The sequence below is a fragment of the Manis javanica genome, chromosome 18 (assembly GCF_040802235.1).
Source record: "Manis javanica isolate MJ-LG chromosome 18, MJ_LKY, whole genome shotgun sequence".
Classification (NCBI taxonomy): Eukaryota; Metazoa; Chordata; class Mammalia; order Pholidota; family Manidae; genus Manis; species Manis javanica.
The window spans coordinates 19622557-19640244 of record NC_133173.1 but is presented as its reverse complement, the minus strand read 5'-3'; the positions used below and the strand labels follow the sequence as shown (position 1 = coordinate 19640244).

Below are 17688 nucleotides of genomic sequence, written 5' to 3'. Positions count from 1 at the left end.
GATTTGCACCCAGAGACGTGGACAGTTTCCAAGGTGGGTGTCTGTCCTGGGACGTTTGGGTAGGATGGCTGCCTTTACAGTCTCCACCATGCACATGCCCACACCCACATCCACAGGCTTCCATGGATGTATGCAAATCCCTTCACAAGAGAATGTCAGCCACACAAGCCAGGGAAAATGGACGCTCCTCAAGCAATCCTTTCCATGTGAAATCTGAGTGCCAACGCGGTTGAGCATCAAGACCAAAGTTCAACAGGTGGTTGGCACCAGGCATGTCCAGCTGGTGCTCAAGGGCCAGTGCGTCATTTCGAGCTTCTAAGAGGAGATGCATTGAGAACAACTACTCTGGAATGAAATGTCAAGTGGCCACAGGTCATCAGGCCATTCCCACACACAAGGACCCTAAGCCTTCCCGGGTACACAGCCACAGGCAGACCCATCAGGGTCCAAAGACATGCCAGGAAAGCCTTGAAGTGTGGTGAACACAGCAGGAAAGCTGACTTCCCATGGAAGCACATGCGATCACACCGTGACCTCTCCTGTCTGTGCATGTCCCTCCCAGTCCAGGTCATCAGGCTACACAGCCTCCTGACTTCAGCACTAGGTCTGATGCACAGTCCACACAGGGGCACCCAGCACCTAGACTGGGCAAGAAGAGGATGGAAAGGAGGGCAGCTGCCACCAGAAGTGCCACTGCCACATCCATTCCCCATGGCCCCACACCCCACACCACACTCCCATTTCCCCACTGAGGCAAAAGGGAGAACAGGTATCACTCCTGGAGTGAGTCAAGGCTCTCATCAAAAACTGGTGGGATCTTCTGTCCTTCTGCTCCACACACAGAATGCAGGAGCTGTGTGTGCAGCAAGGCCCTGGCCAGCAGTTCCAAGCCCCAGGTTCATGAGGACTATGCCAATGCACACTTCCTGCAGCCTAGAAATTGGTTTCTAGCTCACCACCACAAGAGCAAGGACTGGCCACCCCACTAAGGTGCAGGGACTCATGGACACCAAAGTAACAACGTGAAGCCCCTGACCTGGATACGCCACTCTCTCCCATGCTGAGCTGCAGGGTGGTGCTTGCATGCATGTGACCTGGAGGAAGCTGTCCCTGACTCCTCGGGTCCCTGGGAGAGCTAACGTGCTGGACCTCAGTTTCGATGAGAACGACGGTAGAGGGTTCTCACTCATTTTGTTCAGATTTCCAAGGAATGCATTAGAGGGAGTCATCATCGATCCGAGCACATTCTGGGACCCTGGATAATATAACAAGCCCAGCTGGGCGGCTCAGCTGGTCAGCTAGTGAACTCAGACCCCCTCCGGCAGCCTGGATCATCCCAATGAAGCTGCTGAGAGAGATAAACACACAGTCCACTCTTACGGCCAGAGCTGCGTGCCACTGGGCAAGTGCGGGCAAGCAGCCTCCCGGGCATCCCTACCAAATCCTAGTGCCAATGGCAGAGGCTGGAGCAAAGGGGCACATACCTTTGTGAGCTGGGCCTTGGTTTGCCTGGGACTCCTGCAAGCAGCTGGTCCTCACAGGAGAGGAAGGACTTCGATTCTGCACCAACATTGAGCCTCGCATGGGATGTTCACCTGAGATTTTTGAGAAACCACATGCATGCTTGAGAAACCTGCCCAGGATCTCAGGTCACAAGATCCGCTGCTGACGGCTGCCCGTGGGAAGACTGGTATCTGCTTATCCTGTCCCTCTGTCCCTCAGGTAGGAGAGAAGGTGTGCATGAGGCCACGAGAGGAGGTCGCTGTCAGGTCTGTATGAGCGTGAGTGTGAGCGTGAGAGTGTGGGGGCCTCTATGCACAGATCCCTGGCCCCTCACCTTGCACACACAGGCCAGAGATTGGTGCCTTCAAAGAGAAGGATGCCACCTTTGACCTCTAGGGGTGGCTGCAATAGGCCACAGACTCCCTCTCGCATGCGCACCTTCTCACACGAGCACATGGACTCTACTACATGCTTTACTTGGGCTACGTGTGTGATGTCAGTGTGGACACTGGGTCCCTGCAGGCTGTCTCTCTCTCACACACACACACATACACACACACAGCTCACTCAGGTGAGCTGCACTGGAAGAACAGCCGGTGACCACAGGAACAAGGACATCCCTGACATACAGGCTGGGACCACTGAGGGAATGGCTCCTGGCCTGAGAGAGCCCAGCTGCATCTTCAGGGCCCCAAGGGGGTGCAGGTCAGGTGCTCGCTCATGATCACTAAGCCACGAGGCCCTCAAGCAAGATGGGAGGGCAGCCGGCTGAGGGTGGTCTTCGCCCGCCATGACCCGGGGAACAGCTCCAATGAACCTAGGACCCTTTCCTCTCAGGGCACATGGCATGTCTACACCCAGCAGTTTTGGGTTCCCGGACCTCGTAGGAAACATTCAGACACTCGGTTGCCTTGTCCAGTGGAGCATCCCAGTGCCCTGCCAGGCTGCGGCCCCGACTCCTCGCATCCAACTCCACCCACACGCAGTGGGGGAGGGGAGCAGAGGGAATCGGGACAGAAGGCTCAGTGGAGCTTGACTTCTCTTTGGGCCGCACCCTCGGGATTCAAATGACAACCCCGTCTTGCACATGGGTACCTACAGCAAACCCCTCACAGCCATCATCCATGAAGACCAGCGGGAGAAGGGAAATTCAGTCGATATTCTGAACCAGGAGACGCTGACATCTACCATGCTAGAGAGACAGATGTCTGTCCGTGGCAGGGCGCCGGGGGCTTCGGCACTCCGGGTCTCTCCCACGCCCATGAATTTCTGTGAGTGAGCACAAGCAGTCTGAGAGGATGGCTGTCCCCTGTGCCAGGAAACACAGGCTTTCCTTCATTAAGGCTTTGGCCAGGACACACCAAGACCCAGGGGGTCACACGGTCACATGGAATGCTCACCAAACCCACAGGACCTGGGGAGGCCAGCTGCCACTCATCACCAGTGGCCTCTTCCACCCACTTCATGGAGAGCACTCGAGCACTTTGGCTCTAGAATGGACGGGGCACGGGAACCAGTGTCAATTAGAGTCGTGCCCTACACGTGGACCCTAAGCCTTCAGTGGTAGGAAGCAAATGGCAGGCACGTCAGGGTCCAGACCACATGCTCTGACAGGGGATGCCTCAAAAGCACATGGCAGTTCCCATGGAAGCACATGTGACCCCATCATAACATGCCGTCCCTGGGCTCTTCCAGCCCCATCAAGGCCGTCAGGTACCACAGCGCCTTGACCTCAGTGCCAGGGATATCTGCACAGTGCAGGGCCAGCCACCATACGAGTGGGCTGGGTGAGCATGGAAAACAGAACAGCCAGCACATGGAGCATGCAGGGGCCCAGGATGCCCCTGGCCTCCAACCTCCCACCCACAAGTCTGCCAGCTCTCCTCCTGGGGACCTGGGGCAAGGACAGGCCTCGTGCTCTGCCTCCCCTGGCATAGAACGCTCCTGTCAGAAACCACGGAAACTTCTGCTCTTCAGCACGAATACTCGGACCTCCAGGGGCTACGCGGGAAGTGGGATGCCACCCCACACAGATCCATGCCATAGTCTTCCTGAGCCTACGCCAACGCCGCCATCTCTGACTCCCTGGACACTGATGCAAACTGGCCTCCAGGCCATCACAGCCTGGACGTCCGGGGAATGGACACCCAGCTAAGGTAGTAACACTAACGGCCCTACAACGGGAGGCTCTCCCAGGTTCCTTCCCTCGTTGTGGTGCACGAGTGTGGCCTCAGGGAAACTGTCCCTGACCTCTCTAGCCCCTGGGTGAGCAAACGTGCTGGACCCTCAGATTCAATGGGAATGACAGAAGGGAGTTCTAACTCACTTTGTTTAGATTTTCCAAGGAATGCATTATGAGGGAGTCTCATTGATCCGAGCACAACCTGGGATGCAAGGAAGTGTATCAAAGCAGGCTGGGAGGCAGTGTGGGCCCTGCAATCCCCCCCCCCGGTCCTCCAGCAGCCTGGGCAATGCAGACGCTCGCTACTGATCAAGAGGAGCTGTCAGACCACTCTGGAGGCAGAACTGTGCACATCGTGGCACATGTGCACACGAGTAGCATCTAAGGCGGCTCTGTGACATCCAAGAGTGCGTGGCAGTTCTTGGGGCCAGGGGATGCTTACTGCCTTGGGTGATCCACAGCCTTGGGGTACACCCTGGGCATGCTGCGTCCTGACACCCACATGCCTCTGGCCATGCTGAACAATGTTTGCCTTCCCTTTGCCCATGGCAGCCATCATGGCAAGTCCACCTGAGAACTGCAGAGAAATCACCTGTCAGCTGGAAAGACGTATGCGGGTTCTCAGGTAACAAGACCCATGCTAACGTTTCCCCAGGATGGACACTTGCCTCTGTTTGCCCTGTACAGCTGCCTTGGGATCACTGAATTCAGCCTGGAAGGATAGCAAGACAGTGTGTGGGGGTGTGCACGCATTTGTGGGTGGGCAGGTGGGTGGTCACAGGAGGAGCCCAGAGAACCTGAGAGCATAAGCCCTGCGTGCAGATCCCTATCCTCATGCCCTGACACCCAAGGGCAGAAGACCAAGCTGTGCCTTTGTGGGAACAATGCTGGGGTTCACATTTAGGGGCTGCTCTAATGAGCCATGTGTTCCCTCTCTCAAAGCCACTCCTAACCAAACCAAAGCCACGCTAGGTACAGCGTCTTCCTGCATGGCACCCTGATGGTGGATCTGAAGCCAATCAAGATTCTGTGTGTCCCTGCCAGATGTCCCAAGTGAACTGCACTTGAGGCTGAGACAATGCCCAATGCAGTGACGCAACCATGGGCATCAGAGCTGGCACCCCTGGCAACCTGCAACTGGGCAGAAGCAGCCCATCCCTTCTGAAGGGGCCAAGTGACTTTAGGACAGGTGCCCATGTACCCTACCAGAGAGAGCACACCTAGTCCTGAGAGGAAAGGCAGGAAAGCAACAGGTGGACTGGAGCCACCCTGACTATCTATAAGCCGATTCTTCCAAGGGCATGTTCCCATGTGGGGATCTGGCATTTCTAACCCTGCTATGTTTCAGGCTGCTGACATCCATGGCAACATGCACATAACTGGCTGCCTCTCACAAACTTCCCCTCTCACATCCCATGAGAATCTTCACCAAGAAGTGGCCTCAAAGGGTCAGCACACAAGGAGGGTCAAGGGCATCAGGGAGGATGGCCATTATGGATCGGGTGGCTGCGTGAGCCCAGTGCACAGGATTCAACAAGGCACCATGACGTGGTGACAACACTGACCACCTCCAGGAGCACAAACACCTCACCCAGGATGACTAAGGGGAGCCGACCCAGTGAACACATCCACGGCACAAGGAGATGAGACTTCGACCTCAGGAGAAATCTGTCCACACCGTGCTTCTGAGATTCCAGCACTCACAGCGTCTGGCTTGCACAAAGGCACCCACTCATGACCCTATGCCACACTGAGCAGCCACCAATGCCAGGAGAGGCTGAACCTCCTGGAGTCACACCTTCACCTGGGAAGCTTTTTTTCCCATGGTTGCAAAGGCCCAAAGGGCCTGTTCCTCTAAGTCCTCTGGATCAGGATGGCACAGTGGCTGGCTGTTTGAGGCCCTAAGCAAGAGGACTGTTTGTCCACCACTAGCCTGGAATAGAGACATTGCGTGAGCAGTGCTCATTTCCCATAAGGCCACACAAATGCACCCTGCATGGCCCCATCTGGCAGCCCCAACAGGGCCCAGACACATCTCTCAGAAGCCGAGGACTACACCGCGTTCAATCCAGACTGTGCATGCTATGAAAGCCCATGCAAAGATACTGCAACCTACCCTCTCCATGTGTTGCCTCCACGCTCTGCCCTTTGTGCCCAGGATGGCAGCTACTATAGGCTGCGGGTAGTGGCACCAGTTTGGGGATGCAGTCCATATTTGCCCAGCTAGTACTGGCATTTGGTGGCCAGGCGAAACATGGGAGCTCTATATGCTGCAGCCCTGCCAACTAATGTGTCTGTTCTCTACCACCAAACCCAGGGGCCGCTCACATTTCCTCACCAGGACAATAGCCAAGGACAGGGATTGCTGTGCCCAGCCAGAGGCTCTAATCAGAAGCCATTGGAAGCTTCTGCCCTTCAGTGCCTACATAGCCATCCAAGGAGTGCATTTAAAAGAGCAACCAGGCCAACACACATCCATGCCATGAGCTCTCTGGGACTCTGCCAAGGCCACACTAACTGACTCCTGGATCTAAGGTGTGAGCTGGCCACAGTGCCCCCAACATGGAGCACTTCAACCAAGACACCACCCTGGGGCCCAAGAACACCAAACTGATGCATCCACATTACTGGCCCAAAGAAGGGAGGCTCCCCAATGCTGATGCGCTAGGTTGGCATCTGCACACCTGTAGCCATGGGGAAGCCATCCCTCTCTCCTGCTTGCCCTGGGTGAGACAAAGTGCTGGACCTCAGATCCAATGAGAATGATGGTAGGGAGTTCTCACTCATTTTGTTCAGATTTTCCAAGGAATGCATAAGAGGGAGTCATCATCGATCCAAGAACTTTCTGGGATGCTGGAGCCTTTGCAAGGCAGGCTGGGCATCTCAACAGGCTAGCCAATGGCTCGGAAGACCTACAGAAGCCTGAAGGACCCAGAAACATGCCCCTGAGCAAGAACAACCACCATCCATCCCTGGAGTGGAATCCCACATTTCACCGGTTTCACGGGAAAAAGCGCCTCTTAGGCAGTACCCTGAATCCTAATGCAACCTCTCAATCTTGGGGCACAGAGGTGAATACTTACCATCATGAGATATTGCCGGGGGTGGTTCCCATTCTGGGTGACAACTCTTTGGGGCTGCTGCACACAGATGCTTACTGAAGTAGAGGAAGGTCTTCTTTCTTTGTGACTGCAAGACTCACTGGCCAATGCACCTGCCAAGTGAACAAACATCACGTGCTCCATGGGCAAAGGGACCCAGGTCATCAGGAACCACACCCATGCAGGGTTTTCCCTGGGTGAGACTCCTGTCTGTACATCTGTCTGTAGGAATGTCTGAAGGTGGGTGTGACATCATGGGTATGGGCCAGTGGGAGCATGTGTGCGAGCATGAGGATGTTCTTGTGCTGACAGGAGGCAGCCCTGTGCACAGATGCCAGGTCTCATAGTCTGCCACAAGCTGCCACAGACCAGTGCTCTAAATGGGAGGATGTTACCTTTGAAATCTTGTGGATACTGACACAGGCCATGGCACACCTCTGTCACAGCCACACCTTCCGACCAAAGCACACTGACAACACGCACCACCACTCCCTGACTGTGGATGACAGTTCAACGTGGACACTGATCCCTCTGTCCTGTCACAGGGCAGGTGAACCTCATGGAAACCAGAGAGCACAGGAACCAAGAATTCACTGACATACAGGGTCGTAACACTGGGCATCAACAAGAGCCCGGGAACAGGCTGTGTACCTCACAGGGGGCCAATAGACTGAAGGCTGTGCTCACACTCATGCTGAACAGGGCTTCTTGCCCTCATTGGGCCAGTGGGAAACCTGGAAAAGGGGGGAGGTGTTCACACTCTTAGACCCAGGGAGACATGCAGGGAGAGCAGGGCATCTTCCCTTCAGGGATCTGGCTTTCCTTAAGCCAGCCACTTTGCAGCCCAGGAATGCAAAGAAATGTTCCCCTACCGGGCTCCATGGACCAAAGCAGCATCCCCATGCATGGAAGGCAAGTCTTCCTCCACGTAGCCTCAACACTAGGCATCCACGGGGGCCAGTGACTGTCAGGAGGCACTGCCATCACCAAATGCAATACTGCAAGGGTCTGCCATGGGTCATGTGTCTAACGACCCCTCCCTCAGCCCACTACCACCACAATCTCACAAGTCACAATGCTTCCTCCACACCTAAGTGGAAGAACAAGGCAATACAAATCACCCATGTCCAGAGATGTGGACAGTTTCCAATTTTCTAAGGTGGGTGTCTGTCCACGGCAGTGAGCCTTCTACAGCAGCCTTCACAGTTTTCACCACAGCCACAGGTTTCCATGGATGCATGCAAACCCCTCCACGAGAGAACATCAGACACATGAGCCAGGGAAAATGGATGCTCCTTGAGCTATGCTTTCCACGTGAAATCATGAAATCTGAGTGCCAATGTGGGTGAGTGTCAAGACCAAAGTTCAACTGGTGGTCAGCACCAGCCATGTCCAGCTGGTGCTCGAGGGCCAGTACACTGTTTAGAGACACTAAGAAGAGGTGTGTTGAATACCACTACTCTGGAATGAAATGTCAAGTGACCACAGGTCATCAGCCCATTGTCACACACAGGGACCCTAAGCCTTCCCTGGTATACAGCCACAGGCAGTTCAGGTTCCATAGACATGCCAGGAAAGCCTCAAAGAGTGGTGGACACAACAGGAGAGCTTACATCCCATGGAAGCACATGCAATCACACCGTGACCTCCCCTGTCTGTGCACATCCCTCCCAGTTGAGATTACCAGGCTAAACAGTCTGACTTCAGTGCTGTGTCCACCTGGGAACCCGGCCCCTAAACTGGGCAAGCAGGGGACAGAAGGAGAGCAGCTGCCACCGGAAGTGCCACTGCCATGTTCATTGCCCATGGCTCCACACCCCACAGCACACTACCATTTCCCCACGGAGGCAAAGGGGAGCTCAGGTATCACTCCTGGAGTGAGCCAGGGATCTCATCAGAACCAGTGGAAGCTTCTGTCCTTCTGCTCCCACACAAAAACCGCAGGGGCTGTGTGTGCAGCAGGGCCCTGGCCAGCAGTTCCAAGCCCTGGGCTCATGAGGACTATGCCAGTGCACGCTCCCTGCAGCCTAGAAATCTGTTTCTGGCTGGCCTCCTCACCAGCAAGGACAGGCCACTCCACCAAGGTCCATGGACACATGGACACCAAACTAACAACATGAAACCCCTGACCCGGATATGCAACTCTGGCCCATGCTGAACCGCAGGTTGACGCTTGCACGAGTGTGACCTGGAGGAAGCTGTCCCTGACTCCTCAGGTCCCTGGGAGAGCTAACGTGCCGGACCTCAGATCCAATGAGAACGATGGTAGATGGTTCTCACTCATTTTGTTCAGATTTCTAAGGGGCATTATGAGGGAGTCTCATCGATCCAATCACAATCTGGTAGGCAAGGAAGTGCGTCAGGGCAGGCTGGGAGGCAGTGTGGGCCCACCAATCACCTTCCGGTCCTCCAGCAGCCTATGCAGTGCTGATCAGGAGGAGCTGTTTCCACTCTGGAAGCAGCACTGGGCATATCGTGGTGCACGTGCACATGAGCAGCCTCCAAGGCGGCTCTGATGCCCAAGGGTGCGTGGCAGTTCTTGGGGCCGGGGGACACTTACCGCCTTGGGTGATACTCAGCTGTGGGGCACACCCAGGGCCATGCTGTATCACGACATCCACATGACTCTGACCATGTTGGACAAAACATTGGCCTTTCCTTTGCCCGTGGCGGCCATAACTGCAAGTCCACCTGAGAAGTGTAGAGAAATAGCTTATCAGCTGGGAAGACATACACAGGTTCTCAAGTAACAGGATCCATGCCAAAGTTTACCAGGACATGTGCCTCTGCTTGCCCTGTACAGCTGAACCTTGGGGTGACCTTGGACTAGAGGGATACCAAGGCACTGAGTGGGTGGGGTGGGCACGCGTGTGTGGCTGTGTGGGTGGGTGGTCATGGGAGGAGCCCAGAGAACCTGAGAAAGCAAGCTCTGTGTGCAGATCCCTATCCTCATACCCTGCCAACCAAGAGCAGAAGACCAACCTGTGCCTTTGGGGGAAGAAGGCCAAGGTTTACCTCTGGTCCTGCTCTAATAAGCCACGCATTCCCTCTCTCAAAAACACTCCTGAACAAAGCACAGCCACGCTAGGTACAGCCTCTTCTCCATGGTGGATCTAAAGCCAACCAAGACAATGTATGTCCCTTCCAGATGTCCCAGGTGAACTGCACTTCAGGCAGAAACAGTGCCTACCACAGCAACGCAACCATGAGAATCACAGCTGGCACCTCTGGGAACCTGCAACTGCACAGAAGCAGCCCGTCTCTTCTGAAGGGGTCGAGTGACTTCCAGCTAGTTGCCCATGTACACTACCAGAGCTAACACACGTGGCCCTCAGAGGGCAGGCAGGACATCCAACAGGAATGGGTGGACTGGAGCCACCCTAAAAGGCTACAACCCAATTCTCCCAAGGGCACATTCCCATGTGGCGACCTGGCATTTCTACCCCTGCTGTGTTTCGGGATGCAGACCTCCGTGGCAATGCCCACACAACTGGCTGCCTCAAGAAAACTCACACCCTCACATCCACAAAGCAACTTCCCCCAGAAGTGGCCTCAAAAGCTCAGAGCACAAGGAGCGCCAAGGGCATCCAGGAAGATGGCCATTACGGATCGGGAAGCTGCATGAGCCCAGTGCCCGGGTTTCAACATGGCACCCCTCCCATGATGTGGTGATAACACCAACGACCTCTAGGATCACAAACACTTCACCCAGGATGACTAGGGGGAGATGACCTAGAGATCACATCCACAGCACAAGATGAGATTTCGTCTTCATGAGGCGTCTGTCCACACTGTGCTTCTGAGACTGCAGCACTCACACTCACAGTGTCGGGCCTGCCCAAAGGTGTCCACTCACAAACCTATGCCACACAGAGAAGCCACCAGTGCTAGGAGAGGCCCACTCTCCTGGAGTTATACCTTCACCTGGGAAACTCTCATCCCCTGGGCACAAAGGTACAAAGGGCCTGCACCCCTAAGCCCTCTAGATTGGGGTGGAAGGGTGCCTGGTGGGCAGCAATGGGCCAGTATATCTCTTTGAGGCCCTAGAAAGGGGACCATTTGTCCACCACTAGCCTGGAATAGAGACACCAAGTGAGCAGTACTCATTTCCCGTAAGGCCACACACATGCACCCTGGGTGGCACCATCTGGCAGCCCCAACAGGGCCCAGACACATTCTTGGGATGCTGAGGACTGTGCTGGGTTCAATCCAGACTGTGCATTCCATGAAAGCCCGTGCAATCATAATGCAACCCATCCTCTCCATGTGTGCCCTTCACACTCTGAATTTCATGCCCAGGCTGGCAGCTGCTACAGCCTGAGAGCTGCAGTGCTAGGTTTGGGCCACAGTCCATGTTTGCCTAGCTGGCATCAGTGTTTGGTGGCTAGGTGAAATATGGGAGCTCTATCCCCAGCAGCCCTGCCACCAAATGTGTCTATTCTCTGCCTATACAAGTGCTGTTCACATTTCCTTGCATGGACAATAGCCAAGGACAGGGATTGCTCAGTGCCCGGCCAGGGGCTCTGATCAGAAGCCATTGAAAGATTCTGCCCCTCAGCCACCCAGGGTGTGCATTTTAAAGAGCAACCCGGCCAACACTCACCGATGCCATGAGCTCTCTGGGACTCTGCCAAGGCCACACTAACTGACTCCTGGCTCTGAGGTGTGAGCTGCCCGAAGTGCCCTCCAACGTGGACCAGTTTCACAAAGGCTCCACCCTGGGGCCCATGAACACCCAACTGATGAAGCAACACCACTGGTGCAAAGAAGGCAGGCTCCCCAAAGCTGATGCACTAGGTGGGCATCTGCACCCCTGTGACTGCGGGAATGCCATCCCTCTCTCCTGCTTGCCCTGGGTGAGACGCAGTGCTGGACCTCAGATCCGATGAGAATGACGGTAGGGAGTTCTCACTTATCTTGTTCAGATTTTCCAAGGAATGCATTGTGAGGGAGTCATCATCAATCCGAGCACTTTCTGAGATGCTGGAGCCTTTGCAAGGCAGGCTGGGTATCTCAGCAGGCTAGCTGATGGCCTAGAAGACCTACAGAAGCCTGTAGAACCCAGAAACATGCCCCTAAGCAAGAAGATCTGCCGTCCATCCTTGGAGTGGAACCCTGCACTCCACTGCACTCACGGGAAATAGCAGCTCTTAGGCAGTACCCCAAATCCTAATGCAATCTCAATCTTCTGGCACAGAGGTGAATGCTTACCATCGCGAGACATTGATGGGGGTGGTTTCCACCCTGGGTGACAACTCTTTGGTGCTGCTGCTCACGGACGCACACCGAAGCAGAGGAAGGTCTTCTTCCCTTGTGACAGCGAGCCTCACTTGGCCAATGCGCCTGCCAAGTGAACAAATATCACGTGCTCCATGGGCAGGGACCCAGGTCATCAGAGAACCCCACTCATGCAGCGTTTCCCCTGGGTGAGACTCCCATCTGCACATCTGTCCCTTAGGAATGTCTGAAGGAAGGTGTGATGTCATGTGCGTGGGCCAGAGTGAGCATGTGCACACACGTGTGTATGTTCATGTGCCGACAGAAAGCATGCCCTGTGCAGATGACAGACCTCACAGTCTGCCACAAGAAGCCACAGGCCAATACTCTTAACATGAGGTTGCCACCATTGACCTCTCATGTCTATTGACCCAGGCCATGGCACACCTCTGTCACAGCCACAACTTCTGACCAAAGCACACCGACACCATGCACCACAATTCCCTGACTGTGGATGACCAGTCGATGTGGACACTGTGCCCCATGGCCTGTCACAGGGCAGGCGAACCTCATGGAAGCCCAGAGAGCCCAGGAACCAGGAATCCACTGACATGCAGGCTTGCAGCAGTGAGAAAACACAAGGCCCCGGAAACAGCCCATGGCCTTCTTGCGGTGCCAACAGATCAAAGGCCATGCTTAGGCTCATGCTGACCAGGCCTTCCCACCATGACTGGGCCAGTGGGATCTCTGGAAGTGGGGGGAGGTGTTCGTGCACCTAGACCCAGGGAGACAGGCAGTGAAAGCAGGGCACCTTCCCTTTAGGGATCTGGCATTCCTTCAGCCAGCTTTTTGGGGCCCTGACATGCCAACAGATGTTCCCCCACTGGGCTCCATGGACCAAAGCAGCATCCCATACACGTAAGACAAGTCTACCACCATGTACCCTCAACACTAGGTATCTATGGGGGAGAGTGACTGTCAGGAGGCACTGCCATCACCAAGTGTGACTTTTCAAGTCAGCCTTGGGGCATGTGTCCAATGACCCCTTCCTTGGCTCACTAGCACCACAAACTATTTCACAGGACACAAATGTTTCAACCACACTTGGAGCAAAAGAATGAGATGAGATACATAACCCACGTCCAGAGATGTGGATAGTGTCTAAGGGGGGTGTCTGTTCACCAAAGTGAGCCTGGATGGCGGCCTTCACAGTATATGCCACAGCCAAGCCCAGACCACAGGCTTTCACGCATGCATGCAAACTCCTCCGCAAGAGAACATCAGCCACACCACACGAGCCAGGGAAAACAGACACTCCTCAAGCAATACTTTCATGCAAAATCTGAGTGCCAACGTGGTTGAGCATCAAGACCAAAGTTCAACCAGTGGTCAGCACCAGGCATGTTCCACTGGTGCTTGAGGGCCAGTGCACTGTTCTGAGTCACTAAGAAGAGATCCGCTGAGTACCACTACTATGGAATGAAATGCCAAGTGACAAGAGGTCATCTGCCCATTGAACCACACACAGGGACCGTAAGCTTCCCTGGTAAACAGCCACAGGCAGGCCCGTCAGGGTGCACAGACATGCTGGGAATGCCTCACAGAGTGGTCAGTGCAACAGGAGAGCTGACTACCCACAGGAGTGCATACGATCACACTGTGACTTCTCCTGTCCACTGCACAGGACATCCAGCCCCTGGACTGGGCAAGGAGAGGACAGAAGGAGGGCAGCTGCCACCAGAAGCACCACCACCACATCCATTCCCCACAACCCCACACTCCAAAGCATGCTCCCATTTCCCCACTGAGGCACAAGAGAAGAGGGATTGTTCCTAGAATGAGCACGGGCTCTCATCAGAAACTGGTGGAAGCCTCTGTCCTTCTCTTCCCACACACAGAACACAGGGGCTATGTGTGCAGCAGGGCCCTGGCCAGCAGTTCAAGGCCCAGGCTCATGAGGGCTATGCCAATGCATGCTCCCTGCAGCCTAGAAATCAGAAGTGAGCTGGCTGCCATGCCAGCAAGGACTGGCCACTGTACCAAGGTCCATGGACACATGGAAACCAAACAAACAACGTGAAGCCCCTGACCAGGAGCCTCCACTCTCTCCCATGCTGAGCTGCAGGGTGGTGCTTGCATGCGTGTGACCTGTAGGAAGCTGTCCCTGACTCCTCGGGTCCCTGGGAGAGCTAACGTGCTGGACCTCAGTTTCGATGAGAACAACGGTAGAGGGTTCTCACTCATTTTGTTCAGATTTCCAAGGAATGCATTAGAGGGAGTCATCATCGATCCAAGCACATTCTTGGACTCTGGATAATATAACAAGCCTGGCTGGGCAGCTCAGCTGGTCTTCTGTGAACTCAGACCCCCTCTGACAGCCTGGATCATCCCAACGAAGCCACTGAGAGAGGAACACACAGACCACTCTTATGGTCACAGTCATGTGATACAGGTCACATGTGGGCAAGCAGCCTCCCGGGCACCTCTACCAAATCCTAGAGCCAACAGCAGAAGCTGGGGCAAAGGGACACATACCTTCGTGAGTTGGGCTTTGGTTTTCCTGGGAATCCCATGTGCTGCTGGTCCTCACAGGAGAGAAAGGACTTCACTTCTTTGCCAACGGTGAGCCTCGCATGGCATGTCCACCTGAGAAGTGTTGAGAAACCACATGCATGCTTGAGAAACCTGCCCAGGATCTCAGGTCACAAGATTCATTGCTGACGGGTGCCCATGGGAAGACTAGCATCTGCTTATCCTGTCCCTCTGTCCCTTAGGTAGGACAGAAGTTGTGCATGAGGCTATGAGAGAAGGTGGCTGTTAAGGTCTGTGTGTGAGTGTGAGCATAAGCATGAGAATATGGGGACCTCCACCCTTGAAAAACTGTAGGATATGTATAGATCCCTGGCCACTCAACTTACCCTCAAAGGCCAGAGACTGGTGACTTCAAAGAGAAGGATGCCACCTTTGACCTCTAGGGGCTGCCACAATAGGCGGCAGACTCCCTCTCTTACATGCACTTTCTCACACAAGCATGTGGACTTTACTACACACTTTACATGGGCTGTGCCTGTGATGTCAGCATGGACATTGGGTCCCTGCAGGCTATCACACACACACACACACACACACACACACACACACACGTGAGCTGCACTGGAAGAACAGCTGGTGACCACAGGAGCAAGGTCGTCCCCGACATACAGGCTGGGACCACTGGGAATGGTTCCTTCTTCAGGGCCCCAAGGGGGTGCAGGTCAGGCACTCGCTCATGCTCATTAAGCCACTAGACCCTCAAGAAAGATGGGAGGGCAGCCGGCTGGGGGTGGTCTTCGCCTGCCATGACCCAGGGAACAAATCCAATGAAACTAGGACCCTTTCCTCTCCAGGCACATGGCATGTCTATACCCAGCGACTTTGTGTTCCCTGACCTCCTAGGAAACATTCAGACACTCGGTTGCCTTGTCCAGAGGAGCATCCCAGTGCCCTGACAGGCCACAGCCCCAACTCCTGCCATGCAACTCCACCCACACGCAGCAGGGGAGGGGAGCAGAGGGAATCGGGATGGAAGGCTCAGTGGAGCTCGACTTCTCTTTGGGCCGCACTCTCAGGATTCAAGTGAGGACCCCGCCTTGCACATAGGTACCTACAGCAAACCCTTCACAGCCATCATCCATGAAGACCAGCAGGAGAAGGGAAATTCTGTCCATATTCTGAACCAGGAGATACCGACATCTACCATGCCAGACAGACAGACGTCTGTCCGTGGCAGGGCGCCGGGGGCTTCAGCACTCTGGGTCTCTCCCACACCCATGAGTTTCTGTGAGTGAGCACAAGCGCTCTGAGAGGATGGCTGTCCCCTGTGCCAGGAAACACAGGCTCTCCTTCATTAAGGCTTTGGCCAGGACACACCAAGACCCAGGGGGTCACACGGTCACACGGAATGCTCGCCAAACCACAGGACCTGGGGAGGCCAGCTGCCACTCATCGCCAGTGGCCTCTTCCACCCACTTCAGGGAGAGCACTCGAGCGCTTTGGCTCTGGAATGGACGGGGCACGGGAACCAGTGTCAACTACAGCCGTGCCCTACACGTGGACCCTAGGCCTTCAGTGGTAGGAAGCAAATGGCAGGCACGTCAGGGTCCAGACCACATGCTCTGACAGGGGGTGCCTCAAAACCACATGGCAGTTCCCATGGAAGCACATGTGACCCCATCATAACATGCCGTCCCTGGGCTCTTCCAGCCCCATCGAGGCCGTCAGCCACCACAGTGCCTTGACCTCAGTGCCAGGGATATCTGCACAGTGCAGGGCCGGCCACCATATGAGTGGGCTGGGCAAGCATGGGAAACAGAACAGCCAGCACATGGAGTACGCTGGGGCCCAGGATGCTCTTGGCCTCCAACCTCCCACCCACAGGTCTGCCAGCTCTCCTCCTGGGGACCTGGGGCAAGGACAGGCCTCAAGCTCTGCCTTGCCTCACATTGAACACTCCTGTCAGAAACCACGGAAACTTCTGCTCTTCAGCATGAATACTCGGACCTCCAGGGGCTACACAGAAAGCAGGATGCCACCCCACACAGATCCATGCCATCGTCTTCCTGGGCCTAGGCCAACGCCGCCATCTCTGACACCTGGGACAGGGAAGCAAACTGGCCTCCAGGCCATCACAGCCTGGCCAGTGAACTGACGACTTCTGGGGGATGGACTCTCAACTCATGTAGTGAAAATACCAGCCCTACAATGGGAGGCTCTCCTAGGCTTGTTCCCTGGGTTGGGGGTGTATGGGTGAAACTGTCCCCGAACTCTCTGGCACCTGGATGAAGAAATGTGCTGGTCCTCCAATCTGATGGGAATGATGGTAAGGTGTTCTCACTCATTTTGTTCAGATTTTCCAAGGAATGCATTATGGGGGAGTCATCATCGATCTGAGCACTTTCTAGGATGCAAGAAAGTGTTTCAAGGCCACCTGGGAGGCAGTGTGAGCACGCCAATCCCCTCGTGGTCTTCCAGCAGCCAGGGCTACACCGTGGCTGGCTACTGATAAAGAGGAGCTGTCAAACCACTCTGGAAGCAACACCTTGCACACCATGGCACACATGCAATGAATAGTGTGTAAGGCAGCTCTGTGACATCCAAGAGTGCATGGCCATTCTTGGGGCCAGAGGATGCTTACGGCCTTCAGAAAGCCACAGCCATGGGGTGCACCCAGGGCAAGGTGCATCCTGACACCCATGACCTCTGGCCATGCTGGACAAAACATTGGCCTTTCCTTTGCCCATGGTGTCCAAAAGGTCATATCCACCTGAGAAGTATAGAGAAATTGCCTGAAGCTGGAAAGACATACACAGGTTCTCAGGTAACAAGATCCATGCCAACGTTTCCCCAGGGTGGGCACTTGCCTCTGCTTGCCCCGTACAGCTGAACCTTGGGGTGACTTTGGCCTGGATGGATACCAAGGCAGTGCGGGCGGGGGATGTGCACATATGCATGGGTGGTCACACAAGGAGCCCAGAGACCTGAGAAAGCAAGCCCTGTGTGCCGATCCCTAAACTCATGCCCTGCCACCCAAGGGCAGAAGACCAACCCATGCCTTTGTGGGAAGAAGGCCAAGGTTCACCTCTAGGGGCTGCTCTAATAAGCCACATGTTCCCTCTCTCATAGCCACTCCTGACCAAAGCACAGCCA

The 17688-nt window shown here is 55.1% G+C and overlaps 1 protein-coding gene and 7 non-coding genes across 8 annotated transcripts in view; all 8 read right to left on the bottom strand.

Annotated features, from left to right (window-relative positions):
- LOC108405747 (uncharacterized) overlaps positions 1-17688 on the bottom strand; it is a 51524-nt gene that overhangs the window by 23791 nt on the left and 10045 nt on the right. The window contains exons 4-8 of the mRNA XM_073227179.1: positions 14539-14649; positions 11998-12129; positions 9347-9477; positions 6769-6899; positions 1485-1595 (exon numbers count right to left, since the gene is read on the bottom strand). Of these exons, the coding sequence (XP_073083280.1) occupies positions 1536-1595; positions 6769-6899; positions 9347-9477; positions 11998-12129; positions 14539-14649 (565 nt within the window). The 3' untranslated portion in view covers positions 1485-1535. The remainder of the gene's footprint in view (positions 1-1484; positions 1596-6768; positions 6900-9346; positions 9478-11997; positions 12130-14538; positions 14650-17688) is intronic.
- LOC118972068 (small nucleolar RNA SNORD116) lies at positions 1146-1238 on the bottom strand. Its single transcript, XR_005060877.1, has one exon. It is a non-coding gene; the product is annotated as a small nucleolar RNA SNORD116 (small nucleolar RNA).
- Positions 3784-3878, bottom strand: LOC118972080 (small nucleolar RNA SNORD116). The gene has a single exon (XR_005060891.2). It is a non-coding gene; the product is annotated as a small nucleolar RNA SNORD116 (small nucleolar RNA).
- LOC118972069 (small nucleolar RNA SNORD116) lies at positions 6428-6521 on the bottom strand. The gene has a single exon (XR_005060878.2). It is a non-coding gene; the product is annotated as a small nucleolar RNA SNORD116 (small nucleolar RNA).
- On the bottom strand, positions 9026-9116 carry LOC118972081 (small nucleolar RNA SNORD116). The gene has a single exon (XR_005060892.2). It is a non-coding gene; the product is annotated as a small nucleolar RNA SNORD116 (small nucleolar RNA).
- On the bottom strand, positions 11658-11752 carry LOC118972074 (small nucleolar RNA SNORD116). Its single transcript, XR_005060885.2, has one exon. It is a non-coding gene; the product is annotated as a small nucleolar RNA SNORD116 (small nucleolar RNA).
- Positions 14203-14295, bottom strand: LOC118972070 (small nucleolar RNA SNORD116). Its single transcript, XR_005060881.2, has one exon. It is a non-coding gene; the product is annotated as a small nucleolar RNA SNORD116 (small nucleolar RNA).
- On the bottom strand, positions 16836-16930 carry LOC118972079 (small nucleolar RNA SNORD116). The gene has a single exon (XR_005060890.1). It is a non-coding gene; the product is annotated as a small nucleolar RNA SNORD116 (small nucleolar RNA).